This window comes from Mercenaria mercenaria, chromosome 16, assembly GCF_021730395.1.
Source record: "Mercenaria mercenaria strain notata chromosome 16, MADL_Memer_1, whole genome shotgun sequence".
NCBI classification, from domain to species: domain Eukaryota; kingdom Metazoa; phylum Mollusca; class Bivalvia; order Venerida; family Veneridae; genus Mercenaria; species Mercenaria mercenaria.
The window spans coordinates 51,373,256-51,396,305 of NC_069376.1; the positions used below are offsets into that span (position 1 = coordinate 51,373,256).

General features: G+C 31.5%; 1 protein-coding gene across 1 annotated transcript in view; it reads left to right on the forward strand.

Moving 5' to 3' along the window:
* The first annotated feature begins 6,541 nt into the window (after window positions 1–6,541).
* The window catches only part of LOC123540712 (innexin unc-9-like), a 39,716-nt gene continuing 23,207 nt past the window's right edge, over window positions 6,542–23,050 (forward strand). Inside the window, exons 1-4 of the mRNA XM_045325956.2 lie at window positions 6,542–6,732; window positions 10,871–11,165; window positions 11,438–11,970; window positions 13,471–13,582. Coding sequence (XP_045181891.2) covers window positions 6,731–6,732; window positions 10,871–11,165; window positions 11,438–11,970; window positions 13,471–13,582 — 942 coding nt within the window. The 5' untranslated portion in view covers window positions 6,542–6,730. The remainder of the gene's footprint in view (window positions 6,733–10,870; window positions 11,166–11,437; window positions 11,971–13,470; window positions 13,583–23,050) is intronic.

Genomic DNA, 23,050 nt, shown 5'->3' on the forward strand with positions numbered 1-23,050 from the left:
CAGTTTAACCTGCCAGTTCCATGATTTATACGATGAAATCTTGCTAAATACGTGTTTAGTAACACTCATTTTTGAGACAAATGTAGCCCAAATTGTCCGCAAGCGAAATCCTCTCGTATTATCGGCAAATGACTGGCATAAAACGGGTGTATATTTTATATCATATGGGGCTAGACGTAAGCTATAGTAATGACCGTTTACTTTTCTAGAAAACGGTTCCTGACTTTGATTTACTAGCATTGCCGATTTTGATGCTTTTAATGTCCACTGTTTTCATTGAACGACCCTTTTCACCGGTGGTAAGTTATGGGCGGCGGTTACCGCCAAAATTAGTAAATATACAATCCATTCATGAACAAGTCAGTCAGTGCAATACATTTCAATGTCGTCTAGTTCAAAACTCCATCCCGTCCAAGTTATTTACACTCAATGCATTGTATTTTGAAACCATTTAATACAAAACTTCATTCCTCCCATTTAAACATGGAACGATGCATTGAAAACCTTGTTGCGATGCACCGTAATATGAAATCATCTAACAAAACATGAAACCATGCAGCTTAATGTGAAGCCAATTAACACAACGTGAGTAGGTGCAGTGTAAGATGAAATGATTCATTACAACTTGACGCCGCTTTGTGTAATTAAGAGCGGTGTATAAAAACTTGATGCCATGCAGTCCAATGTGAAGACGTTTAACGCAACATGAGTTCGTGCAGTGTAAAGTGAAACGATTCATTAAAGTTTGGCGCCGTCTAATGCATACTGAAACCATGTTGTGTGATTTGGAGCGGCGTATCAAAATTTGATGCCATGCAGCCAAGTGTGAAATCGTTTAACGAAACACCAGTACGTGCATTGTAAAAGGTTAATAAGACTATCAATTTTGACCTTTCATAAATATTGATTCTGGAGCAATTTTATATCACGTGCCTTCTGTTGCCTTAGCGTATGTTAGGGTTTCACCTGGCAGCTAGGTATAACTTTTATTTACACTGTCTTGTGACTTTGAAACATTGGGCTAAGAGTGAGGTTAGGTGCACCATAAACCGGTTTAAACTCCCCAGAGGTGGTTTTGCCACTGAACGTTCCAAGGCGGTGCCCCACTGTGTTCCTGTATTTGTTTGTTTTGTCCTTGTGTGTTTATTTTGTTTGTATGTGTGGTGTGTGAGTGTTGTTTGTGTGTGCCTTTGGGGAGGCTGTGTTTTTGGAACGTGGCTTTCCCTGTTGGATATTCTTCCTTGTTTTCACATAAAAATATATTGAAATTTATGGTAAAACCGACCTTGTGGTAAAAATCTAACATTTAATTTTAAAAATTTCCTGCGATTTTCCTGAATATTTAAAGGGACCTTATTTCGTGAAACATCTTTCTTCTCAGTTAAAGCTTTGTCAGAAGTATGCTTCGTGAAACAGAATCAGTAAAAGAAAAAAAAATAATGACAAAATTGAGTTAATTTTTTTAATCCTATGAAATTTATGTTTACATGTTTATGCTTTTAGACAGTATATCAAACTTACATGTACTTCATATTTTTTGTTTGTTGTTTTTTTTTTCGGGGTCGGGATGGTGGGGGTTGGGGGGAGGTGGGGGTGAGTTGTTTGATTTTTTTTGGTTTAACGCCGTTTTTCAGCAGTATTTTAGTTATGTAACGACAGGCAGTTAACCTAACCGGTGTTGTTGGATTCTGTATCAGTACACACCTGTTCTCAGCAGGTAACTGCCAACTTCCTTACATGTATCCAAAGACCTATAATGTATATTATAGGTCTTTGATGAGTCTGAGGACGAATGATGTGAGACACAATGTCTTTTATCAAATCGTAACGGAGAACATAGCCAAGCCCGGGCATCGGACTCGCGACCCCAAGATCCGTACATCTGCGCCCACCCTAATTGAGCTAAGCGAGCAGGTTAGAGGTGGAGAGAGGGAGGGAAGTGGCGGCGGAAAATCTTAAGCCGTTTTTGAACAGTTTTTCGTTTAAGTTGGACAGTCAGTTTCCTTGATTTCATACTAGTATTAACTTTATATCCACAAGTATCTGCTACGTTCGCTCGGATCCCCTAACAGGTCGTATGAAATCCAGGAAACTGACTTTCCAACAACAAAAAGCTTAACATAAGAAGAAAGATGTTTCACAAAACCAAGGTCCCTTTTAATATTCAGATATATCGCAGAAACTTTTTAAAATTAAATGTTAGAATAGTACCACAAAGTTGGTTTCAGGACAAATTTCAAGATGCTTTTTTTATGTAAAACTGATCCATAATTTATATTTATAACAGGTCAAACCAAACTCGTGTTTCATTAAACAGTTTCACATTTTGCTGCATGGCAGCAAATTTTGTAGCCTGACTCCCTGGCTGCATGGTTATCTTTTATATTAATACTGGAAACATTTTATAAGAAACTTTTAAACCTCTAAAATTGCACAGTATTATCTGATGGCTGAACCCATGTTTGGAGCCAGGGGCAATAAAAAAGTCAATGTAGAAACAACCTCCTGGAGTTACTTCCCTCTTAATGAAGAAAACTGATATAATTATGTAAATAAGAACAAACATAGGGACAGGAGCCAGTCTACAAATTTTGATACGCCGCTCCAAATCACACAACATGGTTTCAGTATGCATTAGACGGCGCCAAACTTAAATGAATCGTTCCACTTTACACTGAACGAACTCATGTTGCGTTAAACGTCTTCACATTGGACTGCATGGCATCAAGTTTTAATACACCGCTCTCAATTACACAGAGCGGTGTCAATATGCATTAGACAGCATCAAGTTGTAATGAATCATTTCATCTTACACTGCACCTACTTACGTTGTGTTAAACGGCTTCACATTAAGCTGCATGGTTTCATGTTTTGTTAGATGATTTCATATTACGGTGCATCGCAACAAGGTTTTCAATGCATCGTACCATGTTTAAATGGATGGAATGAAGTTTTGTATTAAATGGTTTCAAAATACAATGCGTTGAATGTAAATATATTGGACGGGATGGAGTTTTAGACTAGACGGCATTGAAATGTATTGCATTGACTGACTTGTTCATGAATGGATTGTATATTTACTAATTTTGGCGGTAACCGCCGCCCATAGTAAGTCACTTGTATATTTATTACAAACCAGGAAGTGTTTCATTTCTATTTCTATGAGCTGTTTATGACATTGTCAACAACTTGTCCTTGGACTTTAAATTTTTAAACGTAAGGCCAAAAATAAAGATTGGCAATAAAAAATTTAACGACATATATTACTCATACCCTGGCCTGATAAGACAAGGCAGTCCAACCGGCTAACAATGGATCCTGAATTTATGATATCTAAATTAATGACGCTTCACATGAAACATTTTTGAATAAACTGAAATGTTTGTACAATTCACTTAAAAATAGAACTATTTCAAGTTGACATAGAACTGTTGTTTGACAAAGGTTTTCGTGGCTTAATTTCGCAGTGAAACATTATTTTGATTGTAAAGCCTTTACATGTTTTTTCCCTGCGTAAAGTTCTGACCCATGACAAAATTTGAAAAATTATCTTTTTCATTGAAATGTTGTTTTGATGGAAACTTCGGAAATTAACAGTGGAAATATTATAATAAATAGTTCATTAATATCATTACAGGGAATTATTGATATATTCAGTTATAGTTAGGGGTATTATTAAATAAAAGAGATTTTAATATTGAATAATTATTACGTAAATCTCCAAATGAGTTTGTGTTATCGTGAACTAAATGAACTGGTGTACGAAAATGAGTTTACCATTTATGTAGTTTGTCGTCAAGTACTAGTAAACTGCGCAATATCATAGTTATCAATTAGGACAAAATATAACTTCCTTCGTTGCGTTATTATTATCAACCTACATATTTTTAAAGGTCCTATGAATAAACCCAGTATGTGTAAACATTATTTGAGTCGCACCATGAGAAAACCAACATAGTGCGTTTGCGACCAGCATGGGTCCAGACCAGCCTGCGCATCCGCGCAGCCTGGTCAGGATCCATGCTGATCGCTTTCAAAGCCTATTGCAATTAGAGAAACCATTAGCGAACAGCAAGGATCCTGACCACCCCGCGATGATGCGCAGGCTGGTCTGGACCCATGCTGGTCGCAAACGCACTATGTTAGTTTTCTCATGGTGCGGCTCATTTATCGTTTGCATTGCGTGTTTATCTTTCTACCGGAAATTAAAAGATATGATTGATGACCAATTTGGCGCATTGTCGATTGTGGCCGCTCCCTTTTTTAAGGCTTTCGGATCGAACATTAAAAATGTGTAACTTTAACTATTATCGACAATATATTTTTTTCAAAATTGCGCCCTTTGGAAGTGAGTTCGTATGTTAAAGTGACTCACTCATAAAATATTTGGAAAATATGGCATTATTTTACAGTGTAATAAAGTTCAAAATAAATTTACTGGCATACGGACAGCTGTTTTGAAGCTTAAACAAAAAAAATAAAGCAACAAATTGTAATCAAAAGCAAAAACAGAATTTTGTAGATAATACAGTTACCCTTAAGCCAGTGTTAGGGGTTGGGGGCATGATAGTCGTTCAGCATTTTATTGCCTCTCATGAACAATCTCATGAAAAATCAAACGAAACGAGTCTGCTATTTTTTGCTTGGTTGCGTATTATGGTATGAAAGAAGGTTAAACAAAAATAACAGTATTCTGCGAAGGTTTTACAAAAACAATATTCTGCAAAGGTTTTTAGCAAACACAAAAATGTTTTGCAAAGGTTTTAACAAACACAACAATGTTCTGCAAAGGTTTTAACAAAAACAATATTCTGCAAAGTTTTAACAGAAGCAACATTATTCTGCAAAGATCAAACAAAACCATATTTGCAAAGGTTTTAACAAACACAACAATGTTCTTCAAACATCTTAACAAAATTAATAGTATTCTGCAGAGGTTTTGATTAATGCAACAATATTCTGCAACGGTTTCAACAAACACACCAATATTCTGTAAAGATTTGAAAGAAAACGATATTCTGTATAAGGTTCTAACAAACACAATAATATTCTGCAAATGTTTTAACAAACACAACAATGTTCTGCAAATGTTTCAACAAACACAATAATATCCTGCAACGGTTTTAACAAACACAACAATATTCCGTAAAGATCTGAAGAAAAACAACAATATTCTGTAAAGGTTCTAACAAACACAATAACATTCTGCAAAGGTTTCAACAAACACATCAATGTTCTGCAAAGATTTCAACAAAAACATTTTGTAAAGCTTTTAACAAACACAATTATGTTCTTCGAACATCCTAACAAAATTAACAGTATTCTGCAGAGGTTTTAATTAATGCAACAATATTCTGCAACGGTTTCAACAAACACAACAATATTCTGTAAAGATTTAAAGAAAAACAACAATATTCTGCAAAGGTTTCAACAAACACAACAATGTTCTGCAAAGGCTTTAACAAAGATAACAATAGTCTGCAAAGATTTAACAAAAACAACAACAAAAAACAATGTTTTGAAAATGTTTCAACAAATACAACCGCAATCTGCAGAGGTTTTAATTGAAACAACAATATACTGCAAAGGTTTCAACAAACACAGCAATGTTCTGCAAAGGTGTTAACAAAAACAACAATATTCTGCAACGGTTTCAACAAACACAACAATATTCTGAACGATTTGAAGGAAAACAACAATATTTTGTAAAGGTTCTATTCTGCAAATATTTCAACAAACACAACAATGTTCTGCAAAGGTTTCAACAAACACAACAATGTTCTGCAAAGGCTTTAACAAAGATAACAATATTCTGCAAAGATTTAACAAAAACAACAAAAAAATGTTTTGCAAAGATTTTAACAAACACAACAGTATTCTGCAGAGGTTTTAATTGAAACAACAATATACTGCAAAGGTTTCAACAAACACAGCAATGTTCTGCAAAGGTTTTAACAAAAACAACAATATTCTGCAACGGTTTCAACAAACACAACAATATTCTGAAAGATTTGAAGGAAAACAACAATATTCTGTAACGGTTCTAACAAACAAAACATTATTCTGCAAATATTTCAACAAACACAGCAATGTTCTGCAAAGGTTTCAACAAACACAACAATGTTCTGCAAAGGCTTTAACAAAGATAACAATATTCTGAAAAGATTTAACAAAAACAACAAAAAATGTTTTGCAAAGATTTTAAAAAACACAACAGTATTCTGCAAAGGTTTTTGATTAAAACAACAATATACTACAAAGGTTTCAACAAACACAACAATATTCTGCAAAGTTTTATTTGCATCAAGATTATAAGAGGAATATACAGTAACTACAGAAAGCACTATTAATTTGGCACTAAACATTTTCTTGTATGGTTTTGACGGAGCATTTTTATTTCTGCATCCGTAGAGAGTTTCTTTAGGAATCAAGATTTTCATTCCACTTATGAATGAGTAGCTTTAAACTTTGTTAAAACTTTAAAACGGGTATCAGTTACCATATAAACGATGGTATCGCAATGATATCAAACCACTTCATTTTAAATTTAAAGTTTTTTTTTGTGTTCTACTTTCTTAATCTGTAAAGATATTTGTAAATCTCGTTTTTCATTATTTCATTCTTATGTCGAAACAGGACTTTCAAGGATGATCCCTTACATGTGTTCTAAAAATAGATGTTTCGGCTTTTAACCATTTCATAACAGTATTTTGCACAAAAGGATGCAGTCATGTAAGTTTAAGTGTTTTTATTCTTCTTCTAGGGCAAACATAAATCAACAGAATAATTTTAGTTATAACATTTTCGCTAAAATATTAAACTTATAAGAAATACAAGTTTTTTATAAATGCGCTGCTTAATCCAATATATGAGCCGCGACACGAGAAAACCAACATAGTGGCTTTTGCGCAGTCTGGTCAGGATCCATGCTGTTCGCTTTCAAAGCCTATCGGAATTAGAGATACTGTTAGCGAACAGCATGGATCCTGACCAGACTGCGCGGATGCGCAGGCTGGTCTGGATCCACGCTGGTCGCAGAGCCACTATGTTGGTTTTCTCGTGGCACGGCTCATATATTGGATTAAGCAGCGCATTAATAAAAAACTTGTATTTCTTCAAACAATATTAGACCAGAATAGAACAGAACAAAACAACTTTATTTACATATAATTATGCACTTGAACCTAACAGTTCGTTGTCAGTTTAACAGATTTCAGTGTCCACTGTATGTGTGTGTCCACAAGCACTCGTTCTACACGAATTTGCGCAAAAAATGAGACCTAGGGATAAGGTCAGTAATTCGGTCGAAAATGTGCTTCCGTGGTTCCCTAAGGTCAGTAATTCGGTCGAAAATGTGCTTCCGTGGTGTAGTCGAAAGAAGTCCATATTAAATAGATCCTAATTTTCCCATTTTTTGCGCAAATTGTGTAGAACGAGTGCTTTAATCACCATTTTTCACTACTAGAATACATTGTGCATGAAATGAGACGGTTTTCTTGTTCATACACCCCACATGCAAGTGTTGCAGATCGAAACGGAAGTAGGTGTTTATTGCGCGGACGAGAGCAAATATGCGCCATTTTTAGGGTAGCAGACCACAACTGACTGGCATTTCACTAGGAACTACATAACCCCCTATTTTCTTTTCATTTTTTCGTTAATTTGTGATAGAACTTTTATGAAAAATAGGTGTAGGAAAAAGTGATGTTCTCTAAAGATACGTGAAGACGACCTGAAGTTGTCGTTTTTTATATGAAACAAAGAAGGATTTGAATTACTGACCTTTAACCTATTTAGTTCTCTATGTGCGATAATCTGTAAACTTAACACGTGAATGAGGTATTGACAGACAGTACACATTCTGCTTCTGGTTTTCTGGCAATTATTAAAACTTCTATCATCATCAATGGTTATACTGACATTGAGAAACTACAAAATACCTCATTTAATTGTTTTGAAACAGTAAGATAAGAAGTCTGACCTAAACCAAATGGTAGAATTTAAAAAAATAAGAAGCATATGCTAATAAAAGGGAAGTAACCTAAACTGTCTCTAACACCGTTAAATATTAAAGGAAAGTAATTCTGATACAATAAAAATATGGTCTAATTAACTTTTCGTAGCAATTCAAATACAATTATAATCAATTATATTTGTATCTAATTGGATAATATCCTATTGCAGATATCTTCATCACTAATGGACTGATGGAGGGGAACATATACTTTGAGAATATTAACACTTGATAGTCTTACTGATAAAACACAATTATATAGGAGCTATAAAGCATATTGTAATGGAACCAAATTTCAGAATTCGAAAATAAGGAGCATATTGGTATGAAATGAAAATAATTTATTTAATTTACCTATGTGTGACACCATTTGATTTTAAACGTAAGTAAATCTTACCTATTGACTTTAAGTATTTTCAGCTGTAAATACACAACCTTAAGAAAGTATGATGATAATTGATAGTAATTTAGTTACTTGAAGGAATCATTTTAGCTGACTTGTTGACGGTTCTAGGTCGACAATGGTCACTGAGTTTTGGGATTACATGCGGTACACTGTCTTGTTCTGTAACTGTTGTGCCAAGCGTTTTGTTACCATCCATGCATAAAGTCATAGCTCGAACAAGAAACGTAACACAAAACTTAATCATTAAGTCTCACTTCTAGTGAATGATGAAAACAAAAAATATTCAGTTCTTTCCATAAATCATACTGATTCCTTGACCCATCAGGAAGGAACCATGCCTTTGTCTGGATCGAGTTTTGGTATTACCAACAATACTGAAACAATGGTAGAAATTCTTACTTGACTTCAGTGACATTAACGAAACACATTTCAAGTGGAATGTGCAGTAAGGTACACACTACAATATCCTACCAATATTCTTACAAAAACAATATATATGCAGAATGAAAAGATAAAATTAAATTTGACAAATCGTGAAAATGACTTATTACCAAATTAAAGAATTGATGTAATTTCTACGTTCCAGTTAGTTTTTCTCAATAAAGGGTCTTCTAGATTGTAGCTTACAATTCGTAAAAGAACTAACAGTTAACATACTGCCGTATTGGTTATCCAAACCTCGTAAGAATTCCTATTGTTACAAATTAGGGCCTGTCACAGGGTTGCAGTTATACAGGACTGGTCCATTATTTTCATGTTGATATTGGCGACTTAACTAATGAGTACGTTTATTGAAAACAAAGTTTACTACCAATTGTGTATTACAAAAAAAGCTAAAATATCTCAGCCGTGACGTGTCTTTAAAGTCCCACCACAACCTTGTTTGACCTACTTTTCCCTCCCACATGATTTTTGTGTAAATCATTCTGATAATACTAGTATGATATAGCTATACTGCAAGATAACATCTGGACAATTTAGTCCTTTTCTGGTTTAATGTGTTTTCTCGGCTTATTTTACAAAAACATTTGGTCAGTCTCTCAGTTTTAAGTATGGTCTAAATTCAACTTAATAAATAAAATACTCTGCATATTCTGCTACATTATTTCAATAAAATGTTTCGACATTAAACACATAGTCTTGGCCTGATATATGTATTTCTCAATTGTTTCATGCACATCATGTATTAATACAAAATAATACAGTTATTATGTGGCGCGTTTTTAAGTTATGATCTTGATAATTCATGAGACTCATCGTCTGGTCATGCTCAATATTTGTGCCAAGCTATTTGAGAATCTGTCAATACGTGGCAAAGTTGTCTCTCCCGCACCCATCCCATCCCACATTTCTGTGGTTTCCATACCCGCTTTCGGCCGTTATGCGATGAAGTCATAGTAGGCTTGCGGAAGGTCTGTGCCTAAAATTGTGTCTGAATGGTAATTGAGATCTTTCTCTACCATTACAGCTTAAAAATCTGATCTGAAATGCGTCCGTGGTAAAACTCAGTTAAAAACAATATATGAGCCGTGCCATGAGAAAACCAACATAGTGGGTTTGTGACCAGCATGGATCCAGACCAGCCTGCGCATCCGCGCAGTCTGGTCAGGATCCATGCTGCTCGCTTTCAAAGCCTAATGGAATTAGAGAAACTAATAGCGAACAGCATGGATCCTGACCAGACTGCGCGGATGCGCAGGCTGGTCTGGATCCATGCTAGTCGCAAACCCACTATGATGGTTTTCAAATGGCGCGGCTCAATATTATAATAATAGTTGTGATACATACGTGTTCTTGTGGATGTATCATTTTTCACTGTCGGAAAATATAGTTAGCCTTCACATGAGGCAGGCTTTCAGTTCAAATTATCTGATTAAAATAGTTGTGACCTACTTAACGTACTACTTTTGGTCAAAAATAGAAAAAGTTTGAAAATTTGAATTTAGGGTTGCTTATTGAAAAACTTTGGTTCAATTAAAAAATATAGATCGTAGACAATAAATGAAGATAAAGTATTGTTTCTGTACAACACTTTTAACAAAAAAAATGTCTGTTGTCAGTATTAGCAAAGTATATTCTCATCCATGAGTGATAATATCTGATATCAAATTTTTGATTCAACTAATGGTTATCTTGAACGAGAAATATGGTATAAAACATAGAACCGATCTTTGAAGAACACTCGTCTATTTACCTTATGAAAACCTACAAGCGCCGCCATCTTCTTTTTTGTAAGATAGTCTTTTATCAACTTGTTTATTTTTCCTGAAATTCCTACTTTTAAGAAGAGACGAAAGCTAAACTGAATCAAACGCTTTCAATATGTCACAATAAAATAATTTTCATTGTTTCAAGAACGAACCAGATAAGATTGGATTTAATATTGGTCCCATTAGCATGTGTTCAGACTTTTTCTTAATGTAATTACTGTAGTCTTAATTTTTTGGCAGGGTTGTTGGCTATTTCGCTGCACTTCCTTCCCTGAAGCGGTTTGGTTCGAGCCGTTGTGATGACTGGGTGGATCGCCTCAGTCATGTTTATACGTCTTTACTGCTCCTTGTTTTTGCAATCCTTGTCAGTTCGGCGCACTTGGTTGGTACCGCCATAAAGTGCTGGGTACCAGCGGAGTTTGACGATGACGACACGAATTCATTCGAGCATTATATCCACAACTACTGCTGGATGAGGAACACTTACTACATACCGTTGCTAGACGTCATTCCATCAGACGTCAGTCATCGTCAGGTATAGTAGCAAACAGTAGTAACTTACACATAAGCAAATGGATAATATTATCATTCATGAATAGTTGACAAAGTCAGATATATTTGTAAAGGGTGTGAGTACCATTCCATATATGCAGGCCTTAGAAACTACCATATGAGAGAAAATATAAGATTTTCTATTAAAAATATGACAAAAAATAAAGGAATGTACATAAATAACAACTTACGTTCAAGTTACATTCAATAGATCTTCACTTACTGTTTTGGGGCTTTTCTTTTTTTACATGGAAGGAAGAGGAAATCACATACTATCAATGGGTTCCGCTGATTCTTCTGCTTCAAGCGTTCCTTTTCAAGCTTCCATTTATTCTATGGAAAATGCTTCATGTCGCCTCTGGTCTGAATCTTAGCAGTCTTTGTAAAACTGCCGAGTTTACACAGTGCACATCACAGGAAGACCGCAAGGGAGCAGTAGAGTCACTCGTCTTTGTTATTAAGAACTGGATACACATCTGCCAACCGTATAAACACAACGCCGTGGAGCGAGACAGTGCGCGGTTTTCTCACGTGTTTTGTTTCTATTGCAACAAGAGAGAAGGAACATTCCTAACTGGTCTTTACTTGTTCATAAAAGTCCTTTACTTTGCAAATGTGGTTGGACAGATATTTCTTCTGAATGCATTCATTACAACTGACCAAAGTAGCATGTATGGACTAGAATGGCTGCAGTCGTTTAATGGTGGATCTAAAGTTATAGAAAGTCAGCGTTTTCCTAGAGTGACTCTCTGTGACTTCTTGATTCGACAAATGAACAATGTGCAAAGGTAATACTAGTATTCCGAATATCTGTTTTTGGTGTTGTTGTTGGATTTAGAGTCACACCAACACAATTTGGGTCAAATGGCGGCTTTTCCAGCTTTTGGTGCTTGAGGAAACCCTCAGAATATGTTAGTTAGTATAAAAGTTTTATAAGTAGCGTAAACATGTGGAACCATGGATCTTAAATATAAGTTTAATTTTGCAAAGTACTTAATCAGCCTGTTAAAGGGAGTAATTCGTCCCAAAATAAACATTCTACATAGGTTTTTACGAACATTCATATTTTTCACTTCTTTGATCATGACAGATGTACATTTCTTTCATATTTATCTGTAATCTCTTGAAATATAGTTCCAATATCTACTATTCCAAGGCATTTAACTGATTTAACCGAGACGTTCATGAATACATCGATGAAATCCTTCTTTAACTATAATTTTTATACACCCGTTTTTGGAAAACGGGACGTATTATGTGATGACGCTTGCGTCTGTCCGTCTGTCATAATTTTAAAACCATTAAAGGTATTGAATTTAAACTTGGCGTATAGTTAGATGGAAATGAGATGATGTGCAAAACGCTTAAACCGGCTCTGTAGGTCAAAGGTCAAGATCACAAATTGAGCTCAAAGGTCCATCATAGTTCGTGTCCAGAGCATAACTAAATAACCATGCAAGGTATTGACCGGGTCTGTAGGTCAAAGGTTAAGGTCATAAATTGAGCTCAAAGAGATCAAATTTGTCCGTTTTATTACGTGCCCGTAGCATAACTTATTAACCATTCAAGGTGTTGACTTCAAATTTGCGATGTAGGTAGGTGGTGGTGAGGCGATGTGCAGAGTGCATGAACCGGGGTGGTAGGTCAAAGTTCAAGGTCTCAGCAAGGCGAAATCTGCCATCACATTTCATGTCCAGAGCATAACTTAAAAAACTATTAAAGGTGTTGGCTTGCAACTTGAAATATAGGCAGGTATACATCAGTTTACATTGCAAGCCCACCCCCCAAAAAAAATACTTTTTTTTTCATTTATTTAGCTTCTTGACTTTCAGTATTCAAGAGTTCTATCACCTGCCCCCCTCCCCCACCCCCACCTCCACCCCCTCCCGCCATTTTTTTCATTTAGCTTCTTGCCCTTTAGTATTCTAGTATTGTCACCCGCACCTCCAGCCCCGCCATTTTTTTCATTTAGTTTCTTGCCTTTTCGTATCCTGTCATCACCACCGCGCACACACAGCCTGCTCCCCCTCCCCTCCCCTCCCACCACCTCACATGCCCCACTAAAAATGAAATCTTTAAATTTTGCTTCTTCTTTAAATTTTGTTTCCGTCCTCCTCTGATTTGGAAATTCGGGCGTATATTTCCCGCTAAAAGATACTTACATCTTACAAAACACATATATGTGGTGCCCAGTACAAGTTTCCATAAACATATATGGGCTAAATGAAGATTTATTTGAAATTCTCACCTAACTAAAAAGGTTGATATGTTTTATACCTTTATTTCAGGTATACTGTTCAGTGTGTTTTGCCCGTAAATCTATTCAATGAGAAAATATTTCTTTTTCTCTGGTTTTGGTTCTGTTTCGTCGCCATACTGAGTGGATATAACTTCATCCAGGTAGGGAATAATCTTTTATTATTATTTTATCTTTTATTTCCAGTTTCTTAGCCGTACAGCTATTTTGAAATACTCTGTATAAAGTTGTCCTTCACATTTGATAAATTGCATTAGGCATTTATTCTACGTTTGATAGGGTGTTTTGTGTATTTCCCAGCAGTAGTATTTTCATTTTCATTACTAGTCCATTGCATTTTATAAGTTGTTCTATTGATTTTATTAGTTATTCTGTGAATTTTAAAAGTTGTCTCGCGAAGCTTGTAAACAGTTTAGCACATTGTTCAAATTTTTCTGTGCATTTTGTGATATGTACGGAAGCTTAAAGTGGGCACCGGAATATTGTCTTTATGTCGTCCAAATTCGCGTTGCCGTCATAAGACGTAGAAAGTCGACTTAAATATGTAGACGTTTGCTCTTGTTATCGTGTCATGTCGAATAATTAAAGGTCCAATACTAAGGAAAGTGAACATTTTAATTTCTTTTAAAAAGCACAGAAACTATTTCATTTTATTGGAAAATGAAATTGGTATGTAGAAATTCGAAATAAATCGCAGTATATGTACAATTATTTTTCTATGAAGTATGAAGAAAGTTAAAAAGACCTGGGGGGTCATTCTGTCGATTCATTGAAATTTCAACATAATACACATACATTTCTTTGAGTTCCAAAGACCTTCTGTAAATTTTGACCTGCCAATCTTCATTATTTAGTGTCTTGCAGAAGCCTATGCACTGGCTATGAAAAAAATTGCCAACTCACTTTCTCTTAGTAATGGACCTTTAAAGTAACAAATGTGGGGAAAAAAATATTCAGTAACTATGTAAACATATTCCTAATATATATCCCTATTTACCAATGCGTTTAATTATTTAGAGCAGACCTAGTGTTCCTGCGGTAACACAATGGTGAAAAGTATCTAGTGAACTACAGGAGATTTGATCAAAGTTCACTTTTCTAGCATTTCACGGCAAACTGACCCATTCTAAGGAGTTTTAAATACATTTTGCCAATATGTTATCGTGTATGGCAGATCTTATTAATTTCTGATTTGAATTATCAATTAGCTTTGCCCCTCGTACAAACTTCCGGGTTAGTTTAAGCCACACACGATTTAGGATCTCAGTTCAACCTGTCAAAACTGTTTTCATTATATTCCTGTTCAGTTATTATATGACACTAATATGAAAACTACTGAACTTATCGGCCAATCTACAGAACTGTTATACGGACAACAGGGAATGACTATGGCTACAAACACAGGAAATGTAAACACAAGTAACAATTTACAGCAGTTTCCCCCGCTTCAAGGTTTACATAATGTTCATGACATGCAAGCTGTATCAAGCACTCAGGTTCAAAATCAGGTTCAAAACCAGGGACAATTGCAATTTCAATGTAACAGCCATTATAACGGTATGCAAGTGAGTGAACAAATAGGTCCCCCGTTAGGAAATCCAAATAATAATACTGTACAGATAAATACGCAGGCGTGTAGCGGTCCATTAAATATGCCACCGTGGGCGGCGGGACTTTACCAGCAAATGACGAATATACTGAGTCTACTAGATGGACACACACGCCGCTGGCAATCAATGGAGACGCAGATTGCTAGTCAAAATCAAAAGTTAATTAATATGGATACAAAATTGCAGATATTTCAAGTGTAAAAAGGGAAATATCTTGTATAACGGGCACAGTGTCTAACATGCAAAGCGAATTTAAAACAATACAACAAAGGATTTCAACTCATGAAGAAGCAATACAACATTACAGTGACATGTACGATGATATTACCGGTAACAATAGTGAAATGGACATAAAAATGAAACGGTTTGAACAGCGCCTTCAAGCAATTGGTCACAACATGAAACGTTAAAATACGATCTTCAAAAATCAGAAAAAAAAAATACAGATATACAGGGGCGAACAATGAAGAAAAAACTTGTTGTTTGGCGGTTTTCCGGACAACATTTTCCTAAAAAACGGGAAGATTGTGGCCCGTTATTAAAATTTTTTAAAGGAAAGAAAAATATTTTGAAAAAAATTTCTTTTGAAAAGGTACCCGGGCTAGGGGCTTTTTTGAACCAAATAAAAAAGCCCCGGGGCCCTTTGGAAAAATTTACTTTTTAAAAAAAAGGGAAAAAAGAAATTGTTTGGCGAAGTCAATCTAACCCCTTTTGACCTTTTTAAAACCCTTTGGCCCCAAACCGCCCAATGCCGGAAATTTTAAAAATCCACAGTTTTAAACCCAATTAAAATTTTTTTAAAATTAAAATTTTAAATACATTTTTTAGATGAGTTTACAGAAAAAAATATATTGTTTGAAAGAAAGAAGATTTATGTTTTAAAAAACCCCCCCTTATTTTAAAACCAAAAAATGGGAGAAAAATGAAAAAAAGCACCTGTTCATTTTGGGAAAAATAAAATAAAGTTTTTAAAAGTACGGGGGTAATTTGATATTCACAAGCAATGTTCCTTTATTCCCTAAAAAGGGTTTAAACTTCCGGGATAAAATTATTGGGGGGCCAGGAAATCCCCTAGAAAGGGACCCCCTGTAAATGAACGGATGCAGTTGTTGACCATGATTTATGCTATGACTGATGTAAAAAAGGGTAATGTGAAAAGCAAATGTTTTCCCATTTAAATAAAACAAATCAAAAAAACTTTTGGGAAAAAAGATGCAAAAATTTTAGTTGTGAAACTATAATTAAAACAAAATACACCTTTTGGGGACAAAAAAAAAGTCAAAAAAGGGGAAAAGGGGGTAAGTATACCCCGGAATCACGGGGGGAAAATTAGCAGAAAAATTTACAAAAACCAAATTTAAAAAGAAAATTTAAAAAACAAGAGTGATATTAATGATTTTGATGAATTTGGGTCAGCTGATTTAGTCGACATGCAAGTTTTTTCAAAATATAAAAAAGGAGTAAAGTACTTGTTAACCTTTTGATATATTTGAAAAATATGCTTGGGTTATTCCATTAAAAATAAAACTGAAAAATCTTTACTGAAGCTTTTTGAAAAAAAATTTTTTAAAAGGACGATTACCAGTAAATTTATGGTGATGAAGGAAAAAAATTTTTTATAATAAAAAGTTTGAAATCATTTTTGAAAAAAATAAAATTTAATATGTTTCTACATTTAAAAAGGGAAAAGGGCTTAGTAATGAAAGATTTAATAAAAGTTTAAAAAGAATAAGGGGAAAATTTTTTTTTACAGCAAATAAACTTAACTTATTTAGATAATTTGCGGATTGGCGTAAAAAAAAAAACAAACATTCTATAAAAAAATGACCCCAAACCCGAAGCCGTAAAAACTTAAATAAAGGTACTTTTTTCTTTAATTTATTGGTGTTTTAAAAGATATCAAAGAGAAAGCAAAATTTTAAAATTGGTGATCGAGTTCTTTTAAGCAAATTTAAAAAGACATTTTTAAAAAAAGGATATACACCAAATTGGACAGGGGAAATATTTATAATTTATAAAATTAATAATACAAATCCCAAACATACACTATTAAAATTTTAAATGATAAAAATTAAAGGGTTCATTTTTAAACAAGAACTTTTACCACACAAAAAAAAATTTTTTAGAATAGAAAAAGTTATTAGACGAACTATAAGAAAAAAAAAGCTTAGTAAAATGGAAAGGTTATAGTAAAAATAAATATTTGGGGAACCTTTAGCGATCTTGAAAAAATTAAAATTTTAGAAAAAAAAAGTTAATTAATAAATGAGCAAAAAAAAATTAATTTCTAAAATAAGGGAATAAAAATAGATCAATTAATTATTCACTTAACAAAACTAGCTGCGCTTACGAAAAAGTTATAAATTTTGGGGGAGAGTAAGTACGGGGGTTTTAATATTACGCAGGTGCTTTGGTTGCTCAGCTGCATTAGCACTTTTTTCCAGTATTCCTGTATTTGTACATTGCTGGTGTTTTTCCTCAGTAATTACCATTTTTACTAACAACAAAAACTTGACGTAAAAAATTTTTTTTAAAAAACTCACAAAAAAATAAAACAACTTTAACAAAAGCACGGATTGGAAAAGTAAATAAAGAAGATCCAAAAAAAGTTTTTCGGGTTTTTTTTAAAAATACTATTAAAAATGCAGAAAAAAAAAAATTATTCAACCCCTTGAAATCACATGAAGGAATTTAAACAAAAAGGATAAAAAGTAAAAAAAAGAAGAGTTTTATTAACTTTAATTAAAGATTTTTTCTAAAAGTATTTTATAAATGAAAAAATTTAATCGTTGAAGGTAATATTGCTCAGGAAAAAAGTACTTTTTTAAATATAAAAGAAATAACCCAAATTTTTAAATTTAAAATTTTCCAAAAACCAATTCACAATGGAAAAAATGTTATGGTCCAGTGCAACCGAATTTTTCCAGCTTCGCAGTTATAATTCATAACCTTTTTAAAAACTTGCTGTAAAGAACCTTCCAAATATCTATTTCCTTTTCAGTTAACAATTTTAAAACGCAAAAAAAATGTTATTTTTCTGCAAACATTTGATGTTTTTCTGTCCTTGAACGTTTTTATTTAACTAACATAACGTTTTTACAAAACAACATCCGACAAGGGTGTTATAAATGACCCCGAGTGGGCAGTATACAATCTTTTCTTAAATGATCATTTTTATAAAACCTTTTAAAAAAAAAACCCAAAGTGGATTTTTTTAGTTAAAACCCCCCCCAAAAAAATTTTTTTAAAAGACTTCAAAAAGAACAGAACGGAAGAAACAAATTTGGTTAGTTTTTAGAAAAACACACAAATACCGAAAAATGGTTTTTAAACAGATGTTTCAAAAGGTATTAAAAATTTTAAAGTTGTAGCATTTAGAAAAATGACTTTAAAATCTTTTTCAAAGATATAAAAATATAAACAAATTTCTCAAATAAATAAAATTTTCTTTGGGTGCTTTTTTTAAAGATTTTTTTTTCTTAAGTTTTTATATATAGATGGTTAATAAAAAGGTAGATAGAAGATTTGTCAAAATTATCTAGCACTTTAGGAGAAATAATGAATCCAAAAAAATTTTCTTTTAAAAAAGTTCTTAAAAGAAGAAATGTTATTAAATCAAAACTTGATAAAATAGTTAGCGATGAAAATAAAAAATCATGTCATTGATAAATTAAAAAATGTTAAGATCCTTTTATCTTTTAAAAAAAAATTTATTTGAAGGGGACTGGGGTTTGCTATTAACTAAAGAAAAAATGATGAAAGATTATTATTGTCCCGACCAAAAAAATTTTCAAAACAATCCAAAAAAGTTATTGTAACCACTGTGATACTAAGAAGAAAAAAATATAGAAGCACTTAAAAAGCACTAAAGAATTTGTATTAATGGGGTTTTAAAAATGTGTTGTAAAGGGGAAAACCGGTAAAATGGGAATATCAAAAGTTAAGGGAAAAAAGTTTAAAAATTTAAAATTTTATTTTTTTCTAAAAAATTTTTAAAAACTTTTTTTTTTATTTTTTTTTAAAATTTTTTTTTTTAATTTTTTTTTTTTAATCCTTTTTTGCTTGAAGTTTTTTTTTTCAAAATTAAAATTTTAGAGGGGAAAATCGGATCTTCAAACAATATTAAAGAAATTTAAAAAAAAATTTACTTTAAGAAAGATCCAAAAAATCAATTTTTTTAACTAAAAACGACTCTTATAAAATTTTAAAATCTGAATTTAAAATTTAAAAGGATAAAAATAAATGTTGTTTTAAAAATAACTTTTGCAAAAATGGATAAAACTGTTTCAAATATAACCCTTTTATTTTAAATCAAAGGCTTTAGAATTATTCCAAACGAAATAAAAAAAACTTTACATCAAGTTTTTGGGTGAAAAAAAATAAATTTTGGTATTGGATTTCAAAGGAAGTCGGGGAAATAAGTCAGTTGGCTCTTTATTAAATTATAAGATAGTCCTTTTGGCTGCTTAAGTTTTAGAATTCCCAAAAACCTTACAAAAATTCAATAAAAGGTTTAAATAAATATAAAAAAAGTGATAATGAAATTTTTTAGATGGTGTCATTTACTTACAAATTTTCCTGAAACAAAGCTTCTAAAAAGAGTTAAAATTATAAAAAAATAAAAACTTTTGTTTATACGGGAATTAATTTCCTGTTACTTTAAATCAAATCCTAAAATAGAAGTTTTAAAGAAATATTTTTTAAATATATTTGGTAGAAAAAAATAGTATTTATCCATTTTAAATAAAAATATAAATACGAAGAACACTTGACATTTTGCAATTCTAATGAAAAAAAAATGAAAAAATAAATGTAAAAAACGATTGATGTAACCCCCAAAGAACGTAGCCCAACTTTTGTTTGGATAAAAGACTTTAATAATTAATAATAACAAAACAAAAAATAAAAAACAAGAAACTTTTTGTAGATTTTCCTGCAACATTTTACCAAAAAGAATATTAAATAACATTTTCCCAAATTTGTTTAGCTAAAAATGGTATCCGGTGTAAAAATCCCAAAAAGGGGAAGAAAAGTAAAATTTTAAAAATTACAAAAAGGTTTAGCAGTCCTTTTGAATTTTTTTGATTTTGAATCTTTTCAAAAAAAATTTAAAACTGTTTTTACCATCAACTGAATCTCTTTTTAACTAACCATATAAAAATCATATAGATTGTGGTTACGGCTATAAAGTTGTTTGTTGTTAGACTAAATATACTAAACCAACCCAGTTTTAAGGGGCCCAATGCATTTTAAAATAAGTTTATTGAAAAAATGTTTGAGGAAGGGAATATTTAAAGAAATATTTAAAAAAATTTTTAACAAAGATTTGAGAATCTAAAAAAGATGAAGTGAATTTAAAAAAAAAAGTTTTGTCATATCTGTAAAAAAGATATATAGAAGGTGAAGTGCAGTATGACCATTGTCAAAAACAGAAAATTTAGGGGAATGCTCACTCAGAATGAATATTAATTTTAAACAACACATAAAATTCCTGTTTTTTTTCAAATTTTAAGGGTTATACGGTCATTTTAATGAAAAAAAAAAGGGAAATTTAAAAAAAAAAATTAATGTTATTCCTAAAATAGGAAAAAAATTATGGCATTTATATTCTGACTTGGTCTTTATTTTTCTTTTCCATTTATGTCTCAATCATTGGATAACCTAAAAAAAAAATTTTTCCCAGAATTTAAATTTTTATCTCAAGAATTTGATTGTGAAAGCTTTAATTTTTAAAAAAAAAAGGTGTTTATCCATAATTACAGGGATTTTTAAAAAATTCAAAAAAAAAAAATTCCCTTCTAAAGAAGAGTTTTTTATTCAATTTTAAATGAAACTAATATTTCTGAAATGAATATGAACTGCAAAAAAATTTTTGGGAATAAATTTAAAATTAAAAAATGGGAGAAATCATGTTATTTTTAAAAAAACGACGATTACTTTTAGCTGATGTTTCAAAAATTTTTAGAAAACTATTTAGAGTCTAAAAATTAACCCTTGTCATTTTTTTTAGTGTCCGGGTTTAGTTTGGGGATGAAATGTTAAAATGACGGGAATTTAAGTTAGTTTAAATAACTGAATTGATATGATCTTTTATTGAAAAGGGATAGAGGAGGAATAAGTTATATTTCAAACGATACAAAAAAGAAAACAATAAATATATGAAGGTTTTAAATTCAAAAGAAAAGAAAACTTATGACCTCGACGCCAAAAACCTTTTACTTTGGGGCTATGGTCAACCTTACCCCCGGGAAATTTTTAAAATTTTATATCAAAAAAAATTTTAAAAAATTTAATTGCAAAAGGTAAAACTAATTTTTATTTTTGAATGTATTTGAATACCCAAAAAAGTTTACATAAACCCACATTGTTTTCCCTTTGCCCCTGAAAAAATTTAAATACCAAATCAAATGGTTTTCCCTGATTTTAGTAAAAATATTAAAAAGAATTTGAATAGGAAAAAAGAAAATGTAAAGAATTTGGTTCCAACTTTAATAAAAAAAACAAAATTAGGTAGTTCTTTTAAAAATCTTAAATATATACAAATTGGATTAAAATAACAAAATACACAAAATTTTAAACTTTTGCGAAAGCCCTTTGGGTTAAAAAAGTATTGTTTTTAAATACTCAAAAAAGATCTAAAAAAAAAATCATTTAAAAAGGGGACTTTTTAAGTTAATGAAAAAATTCTGTATTTGGGAAAGGGGAAAATTTACGAAAGGGTTTAATTTTAAATTAACTCAGATGAAAACCTTTTAAAATATATAGCAAAACCTTCTTTTGTTAGTTCAAGATGTTTAAAAAGAATTGTTTGGTATTCATAGAATAAAAAAAATTTTGTTATTAAACAGCCCTTTGTTATTTGGAAGTGCTTTTTAGATTTATCAAAATATTTAATGTATGTTTTTCATTAAAATTACTTAAGGAAAATACGGGTAATTGAAAAATTATTATTCACTGACATGATTCATTATGTTATAAAATTAAAACCAAAATAAAATTGAGGTTTTTTAAATAAGGACAAAGATTTTTTTGATAATAGGTTTGAAAGTAATTAAAAAATTTTTTTCGAAATAAAAAAAAAGTAATTGGAAAATTTAAAGATGAAGCTGCCGGCTTTCCCATTGTTGAATTTGTCGGATTAAGAAGTAAAATGTTTTCATATTTATTAAAAAACAAATTTTAATATTAAAAAAGAAAAGGGAATTAAAAAACTTGTTGTTAAGAAAACAATATTAAAAAAATTAAAAGATACTTTGTTTAAATTCAACCCAAAAATAATCACCCCTTTTTAAAGTTTTTCGTTCTGATAAGCTTAATCTTCCATTTTTGTTATAAAAAAAACATCTTTTCATGTTAGACGATAAAAGAAAAATACGAAAATGGTTTTGATCATTAGCTTACTCTTAAATTATAAACCAAAAATTGTTAATGAATTTCGTACGTTTAAAGAAAAAATTAAAAAAAAACATATCCTTTTTAAAATTTTTATTGCTAATTAATAGAAATAGATTCTTTTTTTTTCTATTTTTTTTACATGAAACTTTGAAGAATTACACTTTCTTTATTTTTTTTGTAATTTGCTTCCCCTTTAAACAAATTTTAATTGCATCACAAAAAATTAAGAGCAATTAAAAATTTTAATTGTTACATTTTTACCTTTTTTGAACTAAACCGGAAAATACATTTACAGTTTTTCCTTTAAAATAATCCACCACGTATCTTGGTAAACTTGTTAAAAAACAAGGGAGGTTTTCTTAAAAATTGCCTTTCTATTTTTTTTCTATTTTATTTTTTTTTTCATTTTATTTTGAATATTCCCTTTTATATTAATTTATTCCATTTAAAATTTCAGTTAAATAAATGTCCTTTTTATTAAAAAAATTTTTTAAATAGTTTTTCATTACTCTTGATTAAATTTTTATTTTTTTTTAAAACAATAAATCATCAACGTTTTTTATCTTTAACATTTAATAAAAATAAAAAATTTTAAATTCCAAAAAA